The sequence below is a fragment of the Peromyscus eremicus genome, chromosome 11 (genome assembly GCF_949786415.1).
Source record: "Peromyscus eremicus chromosome 11, PerEre_H2_v1, whole genome shotgun sequence".
Taxonomy (NCBI): Eukaryota; Metazoa; Chordata; class Mammalia; order Rodentia; family Cricetidae; genus Peromyscus; species Peromyscus eremicus.
Window position 1 is genome coordinate 73,586,157 of NC_081427.1, and position 25,624 is coordinate 73,611,780.

At 36.4% G+C, this 25,624-nt stretch overlaps 1 protein-coding gene across 2 annotated transcripts in view; it reads left to right on the forward strand.

The window, feature by feature from the left end:
- Slf1 (SMC5-SMC6 complex localization factor 1) overlaps positions 1-25,624 on the forward strand; it is a 70,758-nt gene that overhangs the window by 21,620 nt on the left and 23,514 nt on the right. For both annotated transcript variants that reach the window (XM_059276582.1, XM_059276581.1), the window contains exons 5-14: positions 3,888-4,050; positions 13,537-13,680; positions 14,971-15,111; positions 15,899-16,042; positions 18,170-18,304; positions 19,160-19,213; positions 20,514-20,672; positions 21,402-21,565; positions 23,373-23,501; positions 24,108-24,273. In XM_059276582.1, coding sequence (XP_059132565.1) covers positions 3,888-4,050; positions 13,537-13,680; positions 14,971-15,111; positions 15,899-16,042; positions 18,170-18,304; positions 19,160-19,213; positions 20,514-20,672; positions 21,402-21,565; positions 23,373-23,501; positions 24,108-24,273 — 1,399 coding nt within the window. The remainder of the gene's footprint in view (positions 1-3,887; positions 4,051-13,536; positions 13,681-14,970; positions 15,112-15,898; positions 16,043-18,169; positions 18,305-19,159; positions 19,214-20,513; positions 20,673-21,401; positions 21,566-23,372; positions 23,502-24,107; positions 24,274-25,624) is intronic.

Below are 25,624 nucleotides of genomic sequence, written 5' to 3' on the forward strand. Positions count from 1 at the left end.
GCATCTCGTCTGGCTTGAAGCTGTGCAGGCTTCATGCATGCTGCCACAGTCTCCCAGTTAATGTGTGTATCAGTTTTGTTGTGTCTAGGAATCACTGTTCCTTGGAGTCATCCATTCCCTCTGGCTCTGATATTCCTTCTGTCTCCTATTCCACATTAGCTCTCTCAGACCTGAGAGGGGGATTTCATGAAAAGATCACATTTAGGAACCTCTTCACTTTTTGCATATTGTCCAGTTGTGGGTTAGCTTTTCATAATGTCCAGGGTTTTATTTAGTTCATTATATATTTTAGATATTAGCTCTCTATTGGATGTATAATTAGCAAAGATCCTTTTCACATTCTGTAGCCTGCCATTTTATCTGGATGCTGTTGTCCTTTGTCATATCGAAGCTTTTCTGTTTCATTGGGTCGTATTTATTGTTTTTAGTGCAGATGCTATTGGTGTCCTGTTTAAGGAGTGTTTTTCTGTGCCAGTGAGTTCAAGAGTATTCCTCACTTTCTTATTCTATCAAATTCAGTGTATCTGGCCTTAGGTTAAAGTCCTTGATCCATTTGGAATTGAGTTTTGTGCAGGATCTTGAATATGAATGGATTTGCTTTCTACATGCAACCATCCAATTTGATCAGTAACCATTTGTTAAAGATCCTGTCTTTTTTCTAGTGTGTATTTCTGGCTTCTTTGTCAAAAATCAGTTGTCCATAGGTTAGTAGAATTATGTCTGGGGATTAATTTGACTACATTGATCAAAGGGTCTGAAGTCAATACCTTGCTGTTTTTATTACTGAAGCTCTGTAGTACAACTTGAAATTGGGGGTTATAGTATTTCCAGCAGTTCTTTTATTATTTGGGATTATTTTAGCTATCTTGGGTTATTTGTGTTTCTATTTGAAGCTGAAAATTATCTTTTTAATTTCTGTGAAGAACTGTGTTGGAGTATTGATGGCATTGTATTAAATCTGTAGACAGTTTTGACAGGTGGTCATTTTCATTATACTAATCCTGATTAGTATAATGTTTCTTGAGCATGGGAGACCTTTCCAACTTCTAATGTCTTCCTCAACTTCTTTCTTCAGGGTCGTAATTGTTGTAGTTTTTTTTTTTTTTTATCTGTCCTTAGATTTTTAAAAATTAGTTATATTTTTTTAATTTTTGGATGCCATTGTGAAAGGTACCATTTCTCTGATTTCTTAGTCTGCTTGTCATTTGTATATAGAAAGGCTACTGATTTTTATGTGTTAATTTTGTATATTGCTAGTTTCCTGAAAGTGTTTCTCAGCTGTACAAGTTTCCTGGTAGAATTTTTAGATTAGATCTTTTATGTATAAAACAGTATCTTCTGCAAATAAATATACTTTGACTTTTTCATTTTCTATTTGTATCCCCTAGTTTTCCTTTACTTGTCTTATTGCTCTAGCTAAGACTTCACATATTATATTGAGTAGGTATGGAGAGAGTGGACAACCTTATCTTGTCCCTGATTTTAGTGGACATGCTTTGAGTTTTCTAACATTTAGGTTGATGTTGTTTGTGTTGCTATAGATTGTCTATTATGTTGAGGTATGGCCCATATATTCCTATCATTCCAGAACTTTTATCATGAAAGAAGGATGGATTTTGTTAAAGGCGTTTTCTGAATCTAATGAGATGATCATTTGGTTTTGTCTTATGTCTGTTTGTGTGATAGATTAAATTTATCAATTTATATATGAACCATGTTTGGGATGAATCCAACTTGATCATGGTAGACAGTCTTTTTGATATTTTCATGGATTCAGTTTTGCAAGTATTTTATTGAGAATTTTTGCATCTATGTTCATAAGGGATATTGGTCTATAATTTTTTTGGGAGGGGTAGGTGTTTGTAATTTAGGTGGCCTCATAAAAAGAAATGTGAGCCGGGCGGTGGTGGCGCATGCCTTTAATCCCAGCACTCGGGAGGCAGAGCCAGGTGGATCTCTGCGAGTTCAAGGCCAGCCTGGTCTCCAAAGCGAGTTCCAGGAAAGGCGCAAAGCTACACAGAGAAACCCTGTCTCGAAAAACCAAAAAAAAAAAAAAAAAAGAAATGTGAAATATCCCTTCAGTTTCTCTTTTGAAGAATAATTTGAGGAATATTGGCATTAAGTCTTCCTTGGGAGTATCCACTAGAAAGAGCTAAGCTATGTCTAAACCAAGAGATGGAGTCCCCATGGAATGGAGATAGGATGAATAAAGGGGTACCTACAAGCAGACTGCTACAGGACTGAGAGTGTTGCGTTTTGTTTTATCCTAGGCATTTTATGTAGAAGCCAGAGTGGATAGTATCTTCCCTTCATGTATGTGTGTGCATATGTATGTATATGCACATGTGTGTGATAATCTCTTCACTGGTGGGCTGGGTGGGTGTAGGTTTTGTTAATGCTGTATATAATAAACTTCAGCATGTCACTTAGACTTACAGCAATAGACTCCAATTTCTTTTGGGCTTTTTGTGGGACCATCGCACAATGAGGTCTTTTCTTAATGTTCTTACTTTACCTTTGCCTCTCATCAATCACCACATCATAGAAAGACTCCCATCATGCTTTTCTTGTATGTAATTACTCCTTTGTAAGTCACAATTCTGGAGGGATAGATTTCTTCATTATGCTAGATGGGCTTCAGTGTTAAGCATTGTCTAAATTGCTGACTCTTGTTGCTGGAACCTTCTCAAAGCACTGAGTGTCGTCTTCCTTCCATGGCTCACATGACACTCAAATTTTGCCTTATAGAGTCTGCCTTATAGAGCTCTTCATAGAAATGCGCAGATGCTTTATCATTCTCTAGTAGTCTAGATGTACTTGCTTTGTATAAGAAAAAAAAATGATTTTTGTGCCTATATTTCAGTGGCAACCAGTAACCACTGGCCCAGCACAGCCACCAGGGAAGTTCCTCTTCTGTCTTCACTTAGCCCTTTATCCTAACTTTTCTTTCTCATGAAAGGCCTGGACTAAGGATATGCAAGTGAAGACATACTTTTCTTGTAGCAGATGCCTGGTATCATAGTAGCTATACTTTACCATTAAATATCTTTAAAACTTGCCTCATTGCAATGCTTTCCTCTGTTCTTTTTCTTTCCTTCTTTTGTTCTGCAAAAGTGAAGTAGTTTCTGTTATAGGTTCAAGAAAAATTGTGACTGTATAGATTATTTGCCTTTTCTTGCTTTCTAGAATCTAAACAGAAGCCAAAACAGTAATTCATATTCGAATGAGTTTGTCTCTGTGTGTAATACCTTCAGAATCCTTAATGTAAAACTATTTCTTGTATGAGTTTAAGCTTTTTTTCTTTTGTTTTTAATCTGTTTTGATTTTTGTTTGGTTTTGTTTCATGAGATAGGATCTCACTTATATCCCAGATTGGCCTAGAATTTATTCATTTCACCCCAGGGTGAGTGTACACTTAAGATCCTTCTGCCTCTGCCTCTCCAAATCAAGAAATGTTAAAGGACAACTCTTTAGTTGAATCTTGGCAGCTAGTATTGCTTGTTTGTTTGTTTGTTTGTTTGTTTATTGTGTTTCACAGTGATTTCCTTGGAGATGTGTTTTCCCTCCCAGGTTACCTGGTACCTGTTGTTTTGACTTATTGCTGTGACTTGTATATGTCAGTTCCTTCAATAATCATGCTTCATAAAAACATTCCCATATGAAGAAACAGATAGAATAGTAAGATTCTTAAAGAACATTTGTTCTAGACATCTTCTTAGGTTTAAGAGATTATTGCGGTTTTTAACTTTCCATGGTCCCTCAGTGACTCAAGGGAATGACCTTTTCAGGAAATGTATTTCTATCCCTAAGGAAGTAACTGATAATTGACTGAATAGACTCAATTTTTCTAATGCTTTATTTTTTTCATCATCTACATTTTTATTTAGAGTTTTGGAGGCTGGAAAGGCAAATGTCATTTTACCAAAAAATTCTCCAAGTGGGATAACTCATGTGATTGCCAGTAATGCAAGAATCAGTGCTGAGCAAGAGCAAAAGAACTTTAAGGCTCCGTTTTATCCAATTCAGTATTTAGGGGATTTTCTTTTAGAGGTAAGTACAATAAGTACTAGACGTCTTAAAATGTTTGTTTTTATAAAGTATCAACAGAGTGAAATGAAGTCATTTCGATGTCGGTACCAGAGGATAGGGTCTAGGCTACCCCTTAAACACCAAAGTTTACAGGTGCTAAGCTCTTAAACCCCCTTATGTAAAATAACAGAGGGTTTAACTGTCATCTGTATCCACCTTCCTGTACACTTTGAATTATCTCTAGATTACTACAAGCCTACATGTTTAGTACCAGTCAGATTTAAGCATTATAGGCCTGTTATCCAGCTGGGTTTATCGATTTCGTGGATTTAGAACATGTAGAAATGGAGGGCTGAATATTTATATTAAAATTGAGTTCTGAATTTTGAAAATGCAATAATTAGAAACATGAAATGGGATATTTTAAGACATTCTCAATTTCTTAAATAGTTGAGAATGTGGGTATAGATTTGAGAGAAACTTAAGTTAAACTTGTTTCATTCTCTACTCATACCATAAATGCTTTAGTGGTATATGTGAAAAGTAATTTTAATTATTTTACCATATACTATAGTAAAATAGCAGAGATGCATGGCATATAAATTTGAGATTGCTGTCTCTTTTTGAAAAGAGAGAATTATTTCTAAGATTTAGAAATAATTTCCTGTCCTGTTCCCCTTTCTTCCTTCTTCCTTTGTCATATAAATACCAATCTCAAGTTTTTGAACAGGGATCAAACTCCAGATGAAACTCCTAATAGATAAGTGAAGAATTTATGACTCACTCGTAGGGTTAGAGAAAGCTCAGGGTGTTCATAAATAACCTTCATCTATGAACAGTCATACTCCTTCCATTCTACCTCATTTCAGTGGATAGCGGGAAATGATCCCTGTTAGCTTGTACATAGTGCCAGGGACCTAGAATCAGAACCTTGCTTCCCTGATTTCTTGTATCCAGTCATTACTAAGTCATATTGATTCTATTTCACATGTCTCTTGATTCAAACTGCTTCTCTTTTTTTCTAACATCATACTAACATCAAATCTTTTCTTTGTGCACCTAGAATAAATTTCTACCTAATAATATTCTTTTTTTAACTTTGTGTTTTCCATAATATGTCCCGATCACCTCACAAACATGGATTCTCATTTTATATTTGTTAGATCAGCAGAAATTGTGAAAGCCTTCTGAATCTTCTGAGAGTACACATAATATGTCTTTCTATACTCACCTTTTCCTGGTGAGCAGTAGCAGTGTAAGCTTGGAAAATTGGATTTAGTTCATGGGATGTATCATTGAACTATAGGAAATGTCATTGTCCTTGACAGTGATTGATCTAGGAATGATCATGTGGTCAGATCTTTGGGGTAGTGAGAAATGTAAGTGTGGGATGTATGGCAAATGTGTTGCTAATTAATCAATAAAACACTGATTGTCCGTTGGCTAGGCAGGAAGTATAGGCGGGGGCAAGGAGGAGAATAAAGCTGGGAAGTGGAAGGCTGAGTCAGAGAGACACTGCCAGCCGCCACGATGAGAAACAGCTTGTGAAGATGCCGGTAAGCCATGAGCCATGTGGCAAGGTATAGATTAAAGGAAATGGATTAATTTAAGCTATAAGAACAGTTAGCAAGAAGCCTGCCACAGCCATACAGTTTGAAAGCAACATAAGTCTCTGTGTTTACTTGGTTGGGTCTGAGTGGCTGTGGGACTAGCAGGTGAGAGAGACTTGTCCTGACTGTGGGCCAGGCAGGAAAACTCTAGCTACATGTAAGAGTTAAAATATTTCCTCCTCAGTCTAGCCTTGATAAGAAGACAACCATATAGACAACTGAATGAAGGTAGAATCCGGACACTCACCATAGCCCTAGAGGTAGGCACCTACAATTCCAGAACTCTGGAAGAGTGATCATGAATTCAGGCTCATCTGGGCTTTGTAGCAGGACTGTGTCCATAGGCAAAAACAAAAAGTCTGAACCCTTGCTGATCCCTGAGTTTCTGGATTTATCACTCTCAAAATGAGTTCTTTCATTGACCCTCATCGCCATTCTGAGAGTTAATACTTGTGTTGAGTTGTTTCAGGTGGTTTTCTAGTACTTGCTACCAGCAACGGAAAGTCATTCTTAAAGTATATCTGAATTATATATTTTCTGTGAAGATGAATGATTGGAGTATATTATATAATAACCATACAAACCTAATATACAATAAAACTATGACAATATTAAGATATAGCTGCTGAAGTATTAAAGAACAGCAAACATTATGTCAACCAAAAGTAGCAGATAGCATCTAGTTTATATACTGAGTTTAAAATACATTTTGTAAGTTCTGGGTCAGACAGAATTATGTAGCTGGTATAAGTGAGAAAAACCACATTGTGATTATTTCTAGGAAAAATGAGAACGTTAACGTCACCTTACTCTTTTCTTCCAATTCTGTGGCATAGAACACATTGTGCACCTCACACACTTCCTTTAAAGTATTATCTAGGAAGAGGTGCTGTGGAAATAGACTGAGTTAAAAATGGCGATCACAAAAACTCTTGTGTTTAATGTTCCTAAACATTTTAGGAAGCTGAGTGGCAGATTTGGGTTAATATTTAGTCTAGGTTTTTGTAGGTCTCTGTGGAAGACTTGCTGTGCAATGCATTAGAGAGATGAAATGAATAACATCAGATATCCATTTTTGAGGTACTTTACTATTTAGTAATGGAAAAAGAACATAGAAATTATTAATTTCTTTTTCTAGTAAAATGCAAGTTAGTAAAAAATTTTGTAAAGTAAAGGAACACAAAGGAGCAAAATTACTAATATGTGTTAATTGTTGATCTGTGTGTCAGATTTTACAGAAAAGAGAAGTTATTTTAGAATGCTTAAACTTCTTTGGACTGTGAACTAAAGGAAACTAAGAGATCTGGGGTGATGGCTCCATGAGCAAAGTGTGAGGACCTGAGTTCAGAGCTCTAGGACCCATGTAAAGCCCAACACGGTAGCACACACCTGTGATCCCAGACTCCTGTGGCGAGGTGGGCGATGAAGACAGGACTATCCCTGGAAGCTGCTCATGGGCCAGCTATCCTAGCATACACAGGAGCAAGCAATAAGAGATCCTGTCTCAAGGTGGAAGGTGAAGATGACACCCAAACTTGTCCTCTAACCTCTACCCATGGCACATGTGCATATACAAGCGTGCATGCTCACACACTTCATAGACACACAGAAGTTTTCTTAAAAGAAGGGAATTAAAATGAGTTGAAGAACATATGTAACAGGGGCAACATAAAGACTTTCTAAGTTAAATCAACTAATTTTACCTAGATTTCTGCTTTGCTTGTTCTGAGATATCATGAAGTCATTTTGTTCTATGCCATAGTACATGCAGTAGTATGTCGCTGGGTGTGTTAAAGTTCATTCCTAATCTTGCTGTGATTGTGAGACTTATCAGAACTGCTGCTCCGTGCCGACAGTGATCACTGTGTACACTATGCTAATCACTTTACACTCTCTTTCTTATTTAAACCTCTATTTCTATGCAGTTGGAATTATAACTATCCCACTTCAAGTTGATGAAATTGAGGTACAGTGAATTAAATAAATCGCCTGACTTCCCATAATTGTCATATTATAAGAGTAAAGCACCACTCAGTGAATTTTGTTTTCTTTACTAAAATCTATCCCATTTGCCACATCTCTCATTTGGGTTATTTTTAGGTTTCATTCACTGACTTTTTCTGTAAGTAGTTAAAATTTTGTAATGGATTTAAATGTCACAAGATATTAGTTAATTGTGAAATTTCCATGTAAGAGTCAAAGAAAAACGTTTATAAAACTGTTCTTATACCTAAGGTTCAGGGAACCTGAGGAAGAGAGAGTGGAAGGATTCTAAGACCCAGGAGATGAGGGCGTTTTCCATGAGATCCTCTCTTCACTGCTGTCAGAAGTTGCTCCACACAGTCTTACCAGCATGACTGCCTAAACATAGACCACCACCAGAGTGCATGGTAGAAAACCCGCTAGGCTTCAGCTGTGCACAGAGAACTACAGGCACCTAAGGAATGCTGAGAATGGGAGAAAGAGTCTTCTCCAGGGAAGAGCCCAGTTACTTATCCAGTCCCAAATGGGCAGCCCTGAAAGTACAAAAACATACAAGGAGCATTATACAAACTGAGCAGGTTCTAGTTAGGACATGTACTTATACATACACATACAAATATGTGCATGTAACAATTAGTGGGGGGAAAAGAGCCATGAATGTGAAAATAAGCAAGGATGGTTTGGTGGGATGAGAGAAAAGCAAAATGATGTAACTGTTTTATAATCTCAAAAAGAAAAGAAAAAGATCCACCCCCACCCCTGGCCTAAAAAAAATCAAGGTATAGTCAGGCATAGTGTTACACATCAATAATCCCAACACTTGGGAATCTGTAGCAAAAGATCACAAATCCAAGACCAGTAAAAGCTGCACAGTGATTTCCAGCCCACTTGAGCTAGGTGAGCTATGCACTGATGAGCTCTATTTTTGTTGTATTGTTTTTTCAAAGGCTATAGTCTGTGTTAAGAACTAAGTAGCATTTAAACACTGTTGTTTGTTACTTGATTTCTCAAGTTCGTAATCTTGTTATTAATCCCAAATCCAGTCTCATGAATTCTTTTATTCAAATTGTGTGGCAAATGCCTTGGCAGGATATTAGAATTAGACTTGAGAGTAGAGTATTTACACCTGATCCAAGACAGACACTAAGTTAGACATCTGAAAAAACAAGGTAGGCTAACTAGGATTTCCACTGCTGTATTCCTAGGTAATAGTGTAGATGTAACCAACCTTCTTATTAAATAAGAAACACGGAACCAATGCAAAGAAGAAAGCAAGAGGTCAGAGCTAAGAGCTAAAACCTTACCCTTCCTCCTGCGGTGGTCCTATCTCTCCGAACCAGAGCTACTTCCTGTGTTAAAGTCCTTATATAGAATTTCTATTCTGCCTTCTCATTGGTTGTAAACCCAACTACGTGACGGCCTCGTCACGGCCTGTCTGTATAGACCTCCAGGTTTTCTATGATTGGTATTGAGATTAAAGGCATGTGTATCCAATACTGGCTTTATCCCTGAACACACAGAGACTTACCTAGCTCTGCCTACCAAGTGCTGGGATTACAAGCGTACGCCACCACTACCCTGCTTTCCTATGGCTTGCTAATAGCTCTGACCCCCAGGCAACTTTATTTATTAACATACAAATGACATTTTAATACAAATAAAACATCACCATACAATAGACTTTATAAATCAGTGGACTTTTAATTACACACTGACATACAGCACTATACTGCATAAAATAGACTAGATGTGAACTTCTTTCCATACAATAGATGTGGAGAAAAGCTTTACAATGCTTAAAACCTAGTTGGTGCTAAACAATATTTGTAAAGTAAGGAATTTTAAAAAAAGAATATTTACATTTAAAATAATTTCTATAAATCTAGTAGTAATAAATTGAAGAAAATATTGGTATTTTAGTTTAGAGAAGAGTTTGTGTTAACATTCTTTTTAAATAATATTTTTATTGTTTCTTTGAGTTAAAGATGTAGTTTGATCATATTCACTCCTAACTCCTCCCAGGTCCACTCCGACCTCCCTACCCACCCTACTTTATGCACTTTGTTTCCCTCTCCCTTTCCCTTCCTCTTTACCCACCCCCCTTTCTTTCTTCCCTTCCTTCCTCTCTCAGTCCCTGGAGTCCAGTTTGCTATGGGTGTTGGGCTTGCCATGAAGTGTGGTTGATATGCCAGAAAACTGGTCCTGCTTTTCTCAGCAGCTAGAAATTGCTAGTAGCTCTTCAGCTAAGCATGGGACTACATGCCCACTCACACTCTGGTACTGAGATATTGTCTGGCTTGAGCTTGCACAGATTTTGTACACAAATGTGTGTGTGTGTGTGTGTGTGTGTGTGTGTGTGTGTGTGTGTGTTCATGTGTATTTGGATGTGGGCAAGAGATCATCTTCAGATGTTGTCCCTCAGGAAGCCACATTTATGCGTGGCTCCTGGGATTTCGACCTCACTGGAGACATTGAGGGAACGATGGAATGATGGACACAGAAAAGCTGGGGGTTGGGTGGTCTCAGCTTTCAGATGAAGGAGCTGCAGTACCCCTTAAACTCAGCATATTTATTATGTATAATTGAATAGTGAGGTGGGGTTTTGCGTACAGCTGAACAAGGAGGCAGGGTTACTACATACAGCATGGAGGCAAGGTTTGTGGTTTATAGCTGGATCAAGGGGGCAGGTTTAGCTAATCTCTGTAGGACCACTCTCTGTAGGGGAGCAGTGTTCAGGGTATTAATATCTGGAAGGGGAAGTCTATGGGGCACATTTTCTGTACACACTGTCCCTACTTGTATTTGGTACCCAGAGGAAGACTTTGTCATCCCTGAGCCTGTGGTTTCTTGACATGTCTGTGCCCATGTCAACAGTACACATTTACTCAGGATTTTACTCACTCAGGACTTCCTCTGCTCCCTACATTAGGAGTCATCTACCTTGCTTTTTGGAGTCAGGGTTTCTTTCTGGATTTGCGGATAGCTGAATATGCTAGGCTTGCTGACTAGCAAACCCTATAAATTAGCCTGCCTGTGTCTCACCAGTGCTGGGATGTTAGACACACGCCACCACTGTACTGGCTAGTTTTTATGTGAACTTGACATAAGCTAAGAGTTATCTGAAAGGAGGGGGACTCAATTGAGAAAATGCCTCCATAAGATCCATTTGTAGGGCATTTCTTAATTAGTGATTGGAGTGAAATTCAGTTCAATGTGGGTGGTACCATCCTTGTGCTGATGGACCTGGGTTCTGTAAAATGCAGGGTGAACAAGCCATGATGAGCAGGCCACCAAGCAGCACCCTTCCATGGCCTCTGCATCAGCTCCTACCTCCATGTTCCTGCCCTGCTTGAGTTCCTGCCTTCACTGCTTTTGATGATGAACTGTTATATGGAAGTGTGAGTGAAATAAACCCCTGTCCTCCCCGACTTGCTTTTTGTCATGGTGTTTCATCAGAGCAATAGTAACCCTAAGACAAGTTGGAACCAGGGTGGTGGGATATTGTGACAGACCTGACCATGCTGGTTTTGGGAGGATTGTGGAAGGACTTTGGAACTTGGGGCTAGAAAAACCATTGAGTGTTGAGCTCAGTGAGCTTGGAAGGTAAGAATGTTGAGAGCAGTGCAGATAACGGAGTCCTGGCGTGTGAAGTTTCAGAGGAAAGCAAAGACCCTACCAAGTTTTTTGCTTGAAGAATATATAGTGTCTGGTCATCTGGAGCTGAAGATTTGGCTATGATTAACAAGAAACTTGAACCTAAAGTAAAACCTTCACTTTATTGAGACAATAGATGCTAGGCAGCTGGGGCTGAAGAATCAGCTGTGATTAAGAAGAGGCCAGCACTATTGAGGTGAAGTCTTCTGGGAAGTGTTAACTCAAAGTCAAACACAGAACCTGTGGTCCAGAGACAGCCAAGGTCTTACCTCCTGCTGGTGGCTCAGCTAGTTATTGTAAGAGTCACCCAGCTAGTACTGGTTTTGAAGGCATGAAGGGCTCATGGAGAGTAACTGAGGCTTGGCACTGTCTGGCATGGTTCAGGTTCCTGAAGAGAGTCCAGGAGAGACTCTCAAGGAAGGTGAAGTCCAGTTGCAGCCCAGGAGCCCAGTGTTTTGGAGATGCAGCAGCAGTGGTGTGGAGCCAGCCCAGCCACTGTGGCTGCCCCTGGGAGTGGAACTCACAGCCTTATCTTTCGCTGTATAATGAAACATTGTTTCAATTTAAGTTTTTCACATGTCATATTTTATGTATCAGTGTCTAATTCTTAAATCCTTAAGTTAGAGTACTTGTATAATGCACCCCAATGTGTAGATCTCTTGTGTAGCTCTTGAAAAGGATAAAAAGTAAACATTATGTTTCTGGTCTTTTTGCTAATGATAATAAATGTTCCTTTGCATTTTGTTTAACTGAAATCTTTGTAGAATTAGTCCTGATTTTAACCATTTATTTGTCCAGGCTAGGGATTTATCTTCTTTCAACCATGTGAGGTTAAAAAACAAACTTTTTCTTGCCGCAAATTCTTCCAAATAGAAATTGTTTATGTATTTAAGATGATTCTTTAAAAGGGAGAAAGAGAGGTTCTTATTTTTCTAAATTTTCACCTTAACTTCTGAGTTGATGTAGAAATTCCATCACTTGCTCTCAAGGGTTATTCTGGGGCTACAAAATTACTGTCTGCTGAAGGGGAAGCAGTGTGGCTGACGGTTTAGATTCCGTTGTAATTATTGCCTAAGATGTTGGTCTTCCACTTCTCTGTGCAAATGTGAGCATGTGGACACTTGCACAGAGATATCTCGGGAACCGTTAGGAGCTCACCTTTACTTTTAGCTTGTTTTCCTGCCACTACATTATATGTATAATTACATGGATACTTTATAAAGACTTAGAAAATGGTTTATGAACTCAATTCAGATTTTTTTTCAAGACTGTTTGCAGTAGCAGAAGGTAAAGGTGCTGTTCTGTAACATAGGTGCTGAATTATCTTGCAAATGAGAAAGAAATCTTATCAGTGAAAGGCTGAAAGGTAAACAGTCTATCCACAACTTGACAAATTTTAAGTCTAGATTGTACTTTGTGTGGAGGTATGTATATATGCACTCAGGTAAACTCTCAAGTGTAGAGGCCACCTTGTGAGGAGCTAGCTGTTAGCCTCAGATATCATTCCTTAAGAACAGTCTACCTTATTTTTTGGTTGTTGTTTATTTTGTGGGTTTTGTTTTATTTGCATTTTTGTTTTTTTCTTTCTTTGATATTTGTTTCTTGAGACAGGGTTTCTGGAGCTTGCCATGTAAACTATGGCAGCTGGCCAGCAAGCCCCAAGGATCTACCTGTCTCTACCTCCCAAGTGTTGGATTCTGAGTGTGTGTTAGCAAACAAAGCTATTTTATTTGTCTGGATTCTAGGGATTGAATACAGGACTTCATGCTTACATGGTAGACAGGTTACTGACTGAGCTCTCACCAGCCCTGAATTGTAACTTTAATTTGCATAGGGCTGTGTATAAAATGTTTTGGTCCTAGATGACTCAGATAGGATTGTTACTAGACAAGGAAGTCTGACTATAAATGGACAATTTTTAGTATGGACAAATTTTAGTATCTGAGTATCTGTTTATAAGGCTATATAAAATATTTTTGTCCTTGATTCCTCAATAAATAGCAGTTACTAGACAAAGCATTCACTTTTTTTTGTGTATGTATGTGACATACAGAAATCACTATTATTTAGAAAGTTTGCTATAAGTATTGGTTCCTTGAAATATTTTACCAGTTTTTTATAATCTTTCTTTTAGGAAGACTTTATCAGACAGTATATGCAATTATATATTAAGTTGAAGTCCATAAAATATATATAATAAATGTACATAATAACATTATTATACTTAGTTAATGGCCTAAACTTTTTTATTCACATACAGAAAGAAATTCAGAATGATGAAGATTCCCAAACTAGTTCTGGTTGGACCAAATACAGCAATCAAGAAAAAAGCAAAGATCTTAAGAAAGACACAGGATTTCTTGAAATGAAAGCTGCTGGAGACAGAAGAATGTATAGAACCCAGGTAAAATTTCATGAATTAAATATTCTCTGATCTTTTTCCTAAAGAATTATAGAAGAGAGCCCGTTCTTGGATTAAAAAAAAAAATTATAAATCTTGGGATCTGAAATCGAGTATATCAACCTTATATTTTTAGGCCATGAGTTGAGGACATGGGGAAGTTTTTGTAAGTCTATGTTTTAGGACTCTTTGAAATAATGCATATGTGCCTAGAGAATTGTTGAGTTCCTCAAATGTGGTATTTTCTCAGTATGTGCTAATCACTTAAAACTTGTGTGCTTGCTGTATCACGTGCCTTATAGAACTTTTCCTCATCCCTGAGCACTCTGTTCATAGCAGTCTAAAGTCAAGCATGTAACTAAGTGAACAGAACAGAGCTTAACACAAATAAACTTGTATTAACATGAAGAACAAGACAACAGAAAAAACAACAAAACAGGAAGACCGAAGCTGTTGTGCAGCAGTGTGTCACAGACATTAGTGATAAACAACAACAACAACAAAGCCTCATTGGTTCTGCTGTAGAAAAGCTAATGTTCAGTTCATGCTATGTGTAATAGGTCTGTTTGTTAGTTTATCAAATCAATCACTCAGCAACTATTAGTCTAAACTGAAATATTTTTATGTGTAAGTAGAAACTTGTATTCATGCGAGGAACAATTTGGAAGTTTTTAAAATTTGTAGTTTCTTAAATCACATGACAAGTTTAACTAACATTAAAATACATTGGCCTTTTTGCTCCTACTCCTAAATACAGTGCTATTTGTGTGCCTTTTAAGACTCCCTTCTATAATCATATGTGCATGTTTAGTAAGGCTTTTTGAAGTGATGTGTCTAAAATAATACATTCTAAATGCAGTATGAACAGTTGCTGCATACAGCAAGGAATGTAAAATGATGAGGTTATCAAAATAGATTTCATGTTATTAAATATATAAAAAGATAATTTGTAAAATATAAGGAAATTATTAAAATAAAGTTAGGAAGTTGTACATAAAATTAGCATAGAAATTTCTCGTGCCTCAAAGAAAAGAGATTGTAATACTTCTTAATATGAATAATAAGCAGGTTAACTAAGTATATCTGGTAACTTACTGTTTGTAAAACATGGCAAACTAAAGCATTTGTTTTCTAGCCCTTTTTGTAGAACGAGGATGTATTAAAAATCACTTTGCATTTTGTATTTAATCTCTTGTGTTATATAAAGCCTGTCTTCCTGAAGTTTTCTGTGTCTTCCATTGGTTCTGTTGAAGCTGTACTAACCCAGAGTATATTAATTTTATAAACATGTAGAACAAAATGGAAAATCATGATGAAAATGTTGATAGATTTGCTCTGAGTCAACACAAAAAAGAAAAATTCAGAGACTACAGAAAAGATATGAAATCTGTTAAAAAGAGAAATACATTCAGAAGACATACACATGAGAATCAGGTAAATTTTCACCAAAAAATTCATTTTATCTTTTAAATCCTTTCTAAATTTACTAAATACAATGTGAGTCATGAAATTTCTTGTGGAGTACATGTATAGAAGTGTTATAAGACATTTATACCTTGTTTTTAAAGAAAGAAAAAAATGCCACTTTATGAAGTCATTAGCCAGGGAAAGAACCAGTCTTACCAATTTTTCAGCCATCTCTGTCATTTTCTAACTGTAACTTTTCCCTTTTATCTGGAAGTGTCCCTTATTTTAGAACTTACGTTATTTTTCCCTTTTTTTTCATTTTAAATGGCATTCAGTTTTGCTTGTAAATGAATGTTTGTAGGTCACACTATTTTTGGACATTTTCTTCATCTATATGTTTTGTTGTTCAGTTGTGTTGCATTTTTAAACTCATCCATTTTTTTGTTGTTGCTGTTCATAAGCATTTGGTTTTCTTTTTGTTTCTTTAAGTATTTGATTGGTTGTTTTGAGATTATCAAACAGTTCTGCTATGAACAAGTGGCTCTTGGTACACAGGTTCCAGGATTTCCTAGCTGAGAATGTATTCCTAGGAATGAAGTTACTATCATCAGAACAATGTGCATTTTCCCAAATGTTTTTTCCTAATGTATACACACTTCGTGTGGGTGAGCTTTTCCTGTGTATAGAGCTCTGTTGATCAATGTGTTACACGTCCTTGAAAGCCCTACACAACACATAAACATTTTAAAAGCTTATTTTGACTTTGTAACATTTAATACATATTCTGCTTTGTTTAATTGTGGTCAAAATACAGAAAGAAACTAAGAAAAAAGTTAAAAATATCCAAAGGACTTACATTTTGAGGAAAAAGAACAAAAAAGAAGGATATTGCAAAACTGATGATGAGCATGACACACTTAGAAGTCCTTTTCAAAAGCACGTGCATGGCAGAGATGAGGTGAGGTGATAGGATGTGTGTTCTTAAGTTTTCCTTCTGTGTGATCTAGATAGGCAGCGTGACTGTTAAAGGTGCTTGCTATATTAAATTCTGTATACTTTGGAACAACCTTTGATGTAATATAATGTTTATTATTTTACTTCTATATATTATTTTACTTATTATATATACATTTATTATATTAGATACATTATAATATAATTAAGTGTGGTCTATCAAAACTTTTTATATGGATACATAAGGAAATTTGGGCTAATTATGATTCTCAAATTAAATTTTTCATGAAAAGAAAAAAAAGATCTGGAAAAGAGGTGAATTTCTTTTTTAACATTTAAAAATTTTGAAATTATAATATAAATACAACGTTTTCTTCTTTTCCTCTCTATATACACCTCCCCATTCTCCTCCAAGTTCATGACCTCTTTTTTCACTAATTATTTACTAATAATCACACACATATGTATTTGCATGAACATATATATTCCTAACTCTAACCTGTTCAGCCCTTATAATGTTACTTATTGCATAGATGCTTTTAGGGCTGACCTGTTGGCACTGGACAACCAAGAGCTGTGTGTTTGCCTGGGGAAGAACGCCTCTTCCACTCCCAGCTTTCCTCAGTTGCCTAAAGTTCTTTCTGTAGGACTGAGGCTTCATGGGCTTTCCCCCATCCATTCTGGCATGCCCATTGGTGTCTTCCTTATTCAGCTCATGTTTAGACTTTATGGGTGTAGCTTCTGATGTTACTAGGAGACACACAATCTCACATAAACTCCCTGATCCCTCTTACTTTTAAAATCTTTCCAGCCCCTTTTCCTCCAGGTTCCCTGAGCCTTAGATGCATGTACTGTAGGCATATCGGTTGGGACTGGGCTCTACAACTCTACATATGGATTGAATGTGGTTTTCTGTAATGGTCCCTGTCTTTTGCAAAGAGAAGTTTCCTTGATGTGGGGTGAAGACTACCCTTGTCTGTGGGTATTAGAACAAATATAGATTGCTCTTAGGGATTATGCTGACTTAGTAAATTAGAAGTATAGATTCTCCTCCAATAACCCTAACTTCATTAGCGCTATGTAGGTTTCTAGTACTATGCACAATTTTCCTCTTGTTGAGTGGATCTTAAGTCCAATTAGAAAACTGTTGGTTCCTGCCATGCTCTGCATGCCACTACTGTATCCTTAAGATTATTGTGCCATGCTGTTCTTTGATGATGTTCATGGGCTTCATGACTGGATAGGCCTGTTGGTTGCCTCCCTCCCTGTGAAGCTTGCATAGAATTTCTGAAGTGTATGGTGTCTTCAGCAATAGGGAATTACTATCCACCTCTCAGAGGGTGCAGGTGACAAGGTCAGTAGGAGTAGGCTGTGTGTTTTGGGAGTCCCCTGGCCAACAACTCCGAAGAGGGCTTCTCGTGTCTGGTTTTGGTGCTCTTTGGCTCTTGGTAGGAGCACCCTTGGGGCAGATTTTTTTTTTTTTTTTTAAGTGGAAAACACCACAGTAAACTACATCTGTTTATAGTTCGTAAAATCTCTTCAAATGGGAATATTGTTTCTAATTTTGTTCTTCTCTGGTAGAATACAGACCATTTATAATAAAATTATCTCCCTTTTCAAACGGATTTTTCTTAGATAAGCTTTTCCTAAAATGTAACTTTATTTTATGTTCCAAGTATAGATTGAACATTCTAAATCCAAAAATCAAAAGCCTGAAACACTTGAGAACAAGTCCTTGTCAGTGGCACATGATGTTGAAAACTTCTTATGTAAAGTAGAAAATCTATGCTTTACCTTACGTTATGGACCAAGGAAAACAGGCTAGGTACACTTAAGTTATGTATAAAGTTACCTTCAGGTTATGTATAGAAGGAATATAAAGGACATCAATTAATTTTGTGTTTAGACTTTGGTTTGATGATAGGTTCGAAGGAAAATTTTTTAAGGTGCTGCAGATGTAGCCCAGTGGTCGAGCGTTTGCCTGGCATGCAGTGTCTTGACATCGCTGTGTGGGCTTTAAAAACAAACAACAAAATCACAAAATATAAGTGGGTTTTTTATAGTCCTGTATTTTTGTCTGTGTGGAGTACTGTCTTTAATACAGTATCTGAATTTCTTTACATGTGTGTAGAAAGAAAGGAAGAGTTCTCTTCTTACTGATTATGCCAATGAGTCAAAAACCAAGGATGTTAAGACAAATGTGGATCTCACGGAAGTAAAAAATGCCTTAAAGAAGCAGATATACAGAGACATATATAGAGCTCAGGTAATGCTTATCACACTATAACTCTTTCTTTAGTAAGCTGTAAGTGACTGGGAAGTATGTTTGAATTATGGATTGTTTGAATCCAGATACTTGGTGGTATTTAGGGAGTGCTGTGTGTTAGTGGATACTTGAAATCTGATACTTCAGGCTGGCTTATTGTGCTTTGCATCTCTGATTTTTTCTTGTTAAAGTAGGAGCCCTCTTTTTCTAACTTTACATTTCTAGAATAGAAGCCAGACACAATTATCATTTGAATTTACATGTTTTAGTAACAAAATTCAATGCGTCTTATAGCTTCACTAGCAATTTGTTTATTGCTTTGCCAATTTTTTGTCTTGTTTCTATTGGCTTGCTTATTGGATATCTTTGTAGAACTTTCCTGAATCAGGATGCTATCTTATATATTTGTTGCAGATATTTTTCACTATAATCTTTTCTAAAAATTTACAAGTATAGGTATTTTAAAACAATACAAGAGGTTTTTATGTGTGATTGTTGAGAAAATGTGACTCACTTTTTTCCCCATTGGACTTTTATATAAAATGTTCTCTGCATTTATATTTTTAATTATAAAGTACTAAGGAGAATAGGCAACTTCAGATCTCAAAAGTGAAAATGACCTGAAGTTATTTTAATTGAGGAGGAGACAATAGAACTGGTCTGTTCATGAGAATGCTATTCCTAAAATGATGATAGTTACTAATCTGAGCCAGAATGAGCATCAGATTAATTATAGCTATTAATGTGTTCCTGAATCTGTTTTGAATGTTTGGCTAAGGTTTTGTGCTTTGTAGGCTGAAATATAGTTTTCAACTTAAACTGTTAAAATTTAATTATATGGTTGTTGTTTTGTAGGCTGTTCGATACAACTGCATCACAGTAGATAAACAGCCTGTATACAATGTAGAGGTAAGGGACTTGGAGTTGGATGGTGATTTGGGTCAAAAAAGAAATGTAATTTTTCGTCATTTTGATTTAAGGTAATGTATTACTTATAATCAGATATGGGGTAGGGAAGAATTATTCTCTTGCAAAAAATTTTTCAACACAGCTATCAATAGTGCTGAGAAAAAAAATGTACCTAGTGCTCATTATAGATGAAGTATATACTTTTTTCATATTTCATAACTTTTATAATTACTACTTTTGTGTTAAATTCTTGATCCAATACTTCTGAAATATTTTCTTTTATTTATCACCATTCATTCTTTTTAAATGGATTATTTTCTTGTATGTGGTCTTTAGAATGGTTCCAGTTAGAAACAGTTATTCTCAGGTTTGTAAGGCAAACATTGCCTCTTAAAGACTTTCTTTCAGAGAAATAGTTTGTCTTACCCCTTCAGGCAATGAAAAACAATAAAGAAACAGCTAATAACACTTTCACATGCCTTCTAGTTTTTGTTGTTGTTTGGTTTTTTGAGAGCCTTCTAGTTATGAAACACAGTAATACATGTTACTTGCTTGGGACGAGGAAAGTTCAGACATCGTGCAGTCTGTCAAGTAGTAAGGACAGGAGTCCCCATGTAGAGACAGAGATAAGGACAGGAGTCCCCACTGTAGAGGAGGAGACAGAGGTAAGGACAGGAGTCCCCACTGTAGAGGAGACAGAGGTAAGGACAGGAGTCCCCACTGTAGAGGAGACAGAGGTAAGGACAGGAGTCCCCAGTGTAGAGGAGACAGAGGTAAGGACAGGAGTCCCCAGTGTAGAGGAGGAGACAGAAGTAAGGACAGGAGTCCCCACTGTAGAGGAGGAGACAGAGGTAAGGACAGGAGTCCCCACTGTAGAGGAGACAGAGGTAAGGACAGGAGTCCCCACTGTAGAGGAGGAGACAGAGGTAAGGACAGGAGTCCCCACTGTAGAGGAGACAGAGGTAAGGACAGGAGTCCCCACTGTAGAGGAGACAGAGGTAAGGATAGGAGTCCCCACTATAGAGGAGACAGAGGTAAGGACAGGAGTCCCCACTGTAGAGGAGGAGACAGAGGTAAGGACAGGAGTCCCCACTGTAGAGGAGGAGACAGAGGTAAGGACAGGAGTCCCCACTGTAGAGGAGGAGACAGAGGTAAGGACAGGAGTCCCCACTGTAGAGGAGGAGACAGAGGTAAGGACAGGAGTCCCCACTGTAGAGGAGACAGAGGCTCTCCACTCACTCAAGATCTGGTCTCAGAGGTAAACTTTCCTTCTTTCAGTCATAAAATTATTTTTTCTTAGGTTAAAAATGCAGAGCTCCCCAGAGGGATATTAAACTTAATTGAAAGCCTCATAGAGGGACAGTTCTTTAAAGAAGCCATTGAAGAACTTTCCTCTTTGCAAGCCCATTATGTCCCTCCTGTGTGCCTCCTCCATGCCCTTCTAGAGAATGTTCTGCAGGTAAGGACACCTTGTGCACTTAGAATTATTTTTTTAAGGAGTGCTAAAATGTGAATATTAATTGTGATTTTTCTTTACATCCCATTTTACTAGAAAGTATAGTACCCATTTGTTACCACTTTTTCTATTTTTAACAATATTTATCTACTATAAATGACTTAACCTAGTAAATGGATGGTCGAAATATATTGTATAAGAAATATTGTTCAATTAAAAAAAGACAAAAAGTTACCTATTTTTACTGTGGCATAAATGTCAGGTTATGGTATCAGATTGCTAAAATGCTTTCAGTAATAGTCATTTTATTTGTGGTATACAGATTAAATGAATGTAGTTGGTAAAAACAGTTAGTTGTATCTATGGAGAAGTAGCCTTCTATCGTGTTGAACAGAGTGCTGATTTTATACCATAACAGGGATAAACTATGCTGTGGTAATTAATGTTGAATACATGTAAGGCTGGAACATGAAGAGTTCCCACCTTTGCTTCTTTTAACTGTTCCTTGAGATTCCTAATCTATCATCCTATCTGAAAATCTCACTTATGCTACCCCTAATACTTAACCTTTTCTGATGTATAGAGCTACATGATAACCTTCCCTGTTATTTCAAACTGATATAATTGTCTAATCGCAAGAGTAGGCTAGAGTCACTGCTCTAGTTTTAAACTAAATTAACCGATGAACTGTTTTAGCTACAGTGTTTTCTTTTGTTTCTTTTTAAATAATAGGATAGCATAGACACCTTCTCTGGTCGGTACTTTCATATATTGTCGGCTCTTCTCCATCTGCACCCTCCTTGGAAGTCGCCAGCCATGCTAAGGTACTACCTAGAGCTCTTTCAGTGTCCAGCCTGTAGGGGAGGAGCCTGGTCTCTGGTGGAAGTGCTGATCAGGTAAGCTGTTTGGCATATGAGGGTGCGTATTTGTCTAATAGTCGTTTGACTGTTTTTTAGAAATTGATTTTAAAAAGTATACTTGTATTTTTAGAAAAAATATGAATGCTTGTGTTTTGTATTTTGTTGCAAAACTTATGAAAAGGACAAACTTTATATTGATCATGTTTGTCAATATTTTAAAAAACTAAGTATAATAAATAGAATAGTACCAAATTTTAATTATGAATTTATATATATTTGAAAGAAAAATTATTGTATATAAGCATCAGATTTTAGTTATAAAAATATCTATTTTAGGGGTTTATATTATTCTAATTAGAATTAGAATTTCAGCCAGTACTTATTGTCTCCCAGATCTGTCATTACTTTTACTGTGTCATTTCCCCGGGCCTTTCTTGTTTTCTGAGTATCTCCGAAAGTCTCTGTTTTTTTTCCATCTAGCTAAACTAACTATTGTTTTATGATTTGTACTATAACTTTAATAGTCTTCCTTTGTTGGAAAGAGTTTTTCATTTATATATCCAGAAATATCCTTCAAATAAGGGAGAAAAGACACTTGAGGAGCTAGGCAAAGGTGAGATCTTTTTCAGTTTCTTGAGAACATACCCAGGTTTTGTTGCAAACTAACTGGGACCAAGTGTGTTTTAACTCTTGACTGTGGGTCTGGGACCTGTGTTCAGTCCCCTAAACTTTGATTTTGAGAAGCTGATATGTTGACAGTATGCTTAGAATCCTGGCACTGGGGAGACAGGGACAGACTTGCTGACCAGCAACTAGTTTTGCTGCATTAGTGAGTTCATTTTACTGGGTGTGGGGGTGCACTCCTTTAATCCCAGTACTCAAGAGAGTTAAATAATGAATACCGTTGCCTAACTTCTGTCTCTGTAAGTCTTAGCATTTATTAGTGGTCTTACTTTCTCTGTAAAAACACACTGCAGGGCTGGAGAGATGGCTTAGGGGTCCTAGACTTTTTACTCCCAGGCTCCATTCCTAGCACCCACATGCCCGGACCTTCTTCTGACCTCTGCTAGCACTAGATACATATGGTGCAAGCAGAAACATCCACACATAAAAAATGTAACAAACTTGTTTACTTAATGTGTGAGTATGTGTGTGTGTGCATGGGTGTACACCATAGAACTGTGCTAACCAACTCTTTCCTCATAGGCACAAGCCAAATTCAGGTACATAGGAGAACACAGCAATTATCATTTAAAGTTCTATTGTACATGGTTATGACAGAAGATATAAATAAAATATTCAATTTTGAAAACTCTAAATATGCAGTCATTTACGCCCATTTATTAAGTAGTGGAAATGAAAATAATCATGGTAAGGAAGCATACTATAATTAGTATTATAAACTGAAATCATAATGGATCAAAAGGACTTGATGAAATTCCTGTGTCTTTGTTATTATCAGTGAAATGAAGTGGACAAGGAGAGTACTGATAGTTGCTAGATACATTATAATATATTGAGACCAGAGAAACTAGATTTGTGTTAAGAACTAAATGCAGGTGGATATCTGTGAGTTCAAGGCCAGCCTGATCTACAAAGGGAGTTCTAGTCCAGGCAGGGCAAAACAGAGAAATCCTGTCTTAAAAAACAAACAATAAAATAAAACAGCAACAAAAAAGAACTAAATCTTCTATATTTGACATGATTGAAATTTAAAGAAAATTTTTATTAAGCTTGCTTTAAATTTGTTAAAATTGTAATCTTAAAAAAAGAAATATTTTGTCCACAATTTATTCAGTAACTTTATTTTTATGAAATACATTGTTGGGTTCATACTTTTCAGGTCTTGCCTTTTCAATGAAGGTTTCTGTCATCAAATATCAGAAAATATTGGTTCTAAGGTGGTCCATCTTACATTGCTCAAGTTTTTCTTTAATTTACTTGAAAGCGAAGTACGGCATTTGAGTCAAAAGTAAGTGTTAATCACAAGAAATACTTTTTATGTTTATAATTATATATGTATCTGTCTTTAAGAAGTCTCTTACTTTATGTTTCTGTGTAAGTTTTGTTTCAGTTTTCAAATACAACCCACTGGCAGTGACGATTTGCTTATTACATTCATTTTCTTTCTAATTCCTAAATGCCCTGTATACATTACTGATTTGTATCTAACTGAGACCATTTTTTTTCTGTGCACATTCATTATATATATTAGTGCACGTGTGTGCGTGTATATAAAGACCAAAGGCTCAACCTGAGAGTCATTCCTCAGGAATATCGACAATTTTTTTTTTTTGAGACAGCGGTCTTTCTTTGTCCTGTAGCTCACAGAGTAGTGACCAGTGAGCCCCAAAGACCTGCTTGACTCTCCTCCAGCACTGGGACTGCCTGCTTAGTGTGACATAACCAGTCTGTAAGGCTATTTTTTTACATTTTGTCCTTTATTATAGCTCTTTTATATACTATCATTTCTCAAAAATTGGTAACATTCTTATCCTATCAAAATAAGTGTGATAATGATTATACTGCCATGATTATATTGGCATAATAATTTATCTTTTGTTTATATTTTCATTAGGTTATGTGACTGGTCAGATTCTCAGAGTCTAAAGGTAACAGAAAAAGCAATTCTTCTTGAAATCTTTTGGTCAGGAAGTGAAACTTCAGGACTTTTGACAAGACCAGTAAATATGCTTTTGGAATGGACTATATATTCTCACAAGGAAAAATGCAAGTCTAATGATGTAAGTTGGAGTACTTTACAAAAGAATATAATCTATAGAAAAAGCAGTTTGCTCTCCTTATCTGTAGGTTTCACAAAGTGCATATAGGAAATATTCAGGAAAAGTTTCGTCTCTACTGAACATTTACAGACTGTCTTAACATTATTACCTCAACAGTATGGTATAACAATCATGTGCATAACATTTAGATTGTATTAGTTGTTTGTGATCTATAGATGATTGGAAGCATATGGGAGGATGTAAAGTATATATGTAGGCATCAGAGTATTTTATGCAAGATCTTGAGCATCCATAGATTTTGGCATCTATACATTGTGAAATCTGTGGTGTGTCCTGGAAACAATCCAGGAAGCAGATACTGAGGGATTTTCATGCTTTGAAGTAGCATATGTTTTCCTTCCCTTTGTACTTTGAACTCCTTGAAAAAATTTGAACCCAGGTATGTTACTGTGTGCTACATAGTTGGTCTACTTTCATAGTAACAATCCTGAGAGGGCAGATTGTTCTTCATCTCTCATTTAGACATAGCATCCAGGAAGAGTTATGTGTTCAGTATTGTGAAGTCTGTAGTTATCATGCTAAATGCTTTATTTTTAGACATTTCATTTTTTTGTGAAAATTATGGTTTAAAGAAATTAGTCTCTGCAGTTTTGGAGAGCCCCACATTAAAAAGTTTTGTTTGTGTTTAAAACTTAATAGATGTTGATAACTTACTGAAACTTTTCTTCATGAGTAGATTTTACCTGCATTGAAATTCTGAACACATTAGAGTGTATTACCTATTCAGAATATCCTGAAACATTAAGTATAATAAAACATTAAACTGTGTCTCAAAATAAATACAAATGAATATATAATTGAAAGATGTGGTAAAGGATTTTAAAGAAAGAAAACATAACCAAGAATTAATGAAACACCGTCCTGCCACTTTTAGTTGAACTATATCATTAAAAATAAATTAAAAAGTAGGGTACACCTGAAAACACATTGTAACAGTTTATATTCATAACACAAATATGTCCTTTTAATGAATAAAACTGTAAACCAAGTGGGAAATGAAAACCAATTAAATGGCAACCTATTATCTTTAAATCTTGAATGTACTCACTAAAGTTTATGAAAACTTAAAAATGAGTGACATTTTTATTCTTATCACTTATGCTGTCCTTGCTACTCTTGTAAACACTATTATACATTTTCTCATATTTCTTACTATATCCAATGAAGTGGAACTGTTCTTATGATATTGTAAGAATACTAAGGCACAAAAGCTAAATAAAATTTTCAGTTTTATTGTCTTCAAAACCCAGGATTATCTCTTCCACACTGTCTATTTTCTTAACTGAATTGG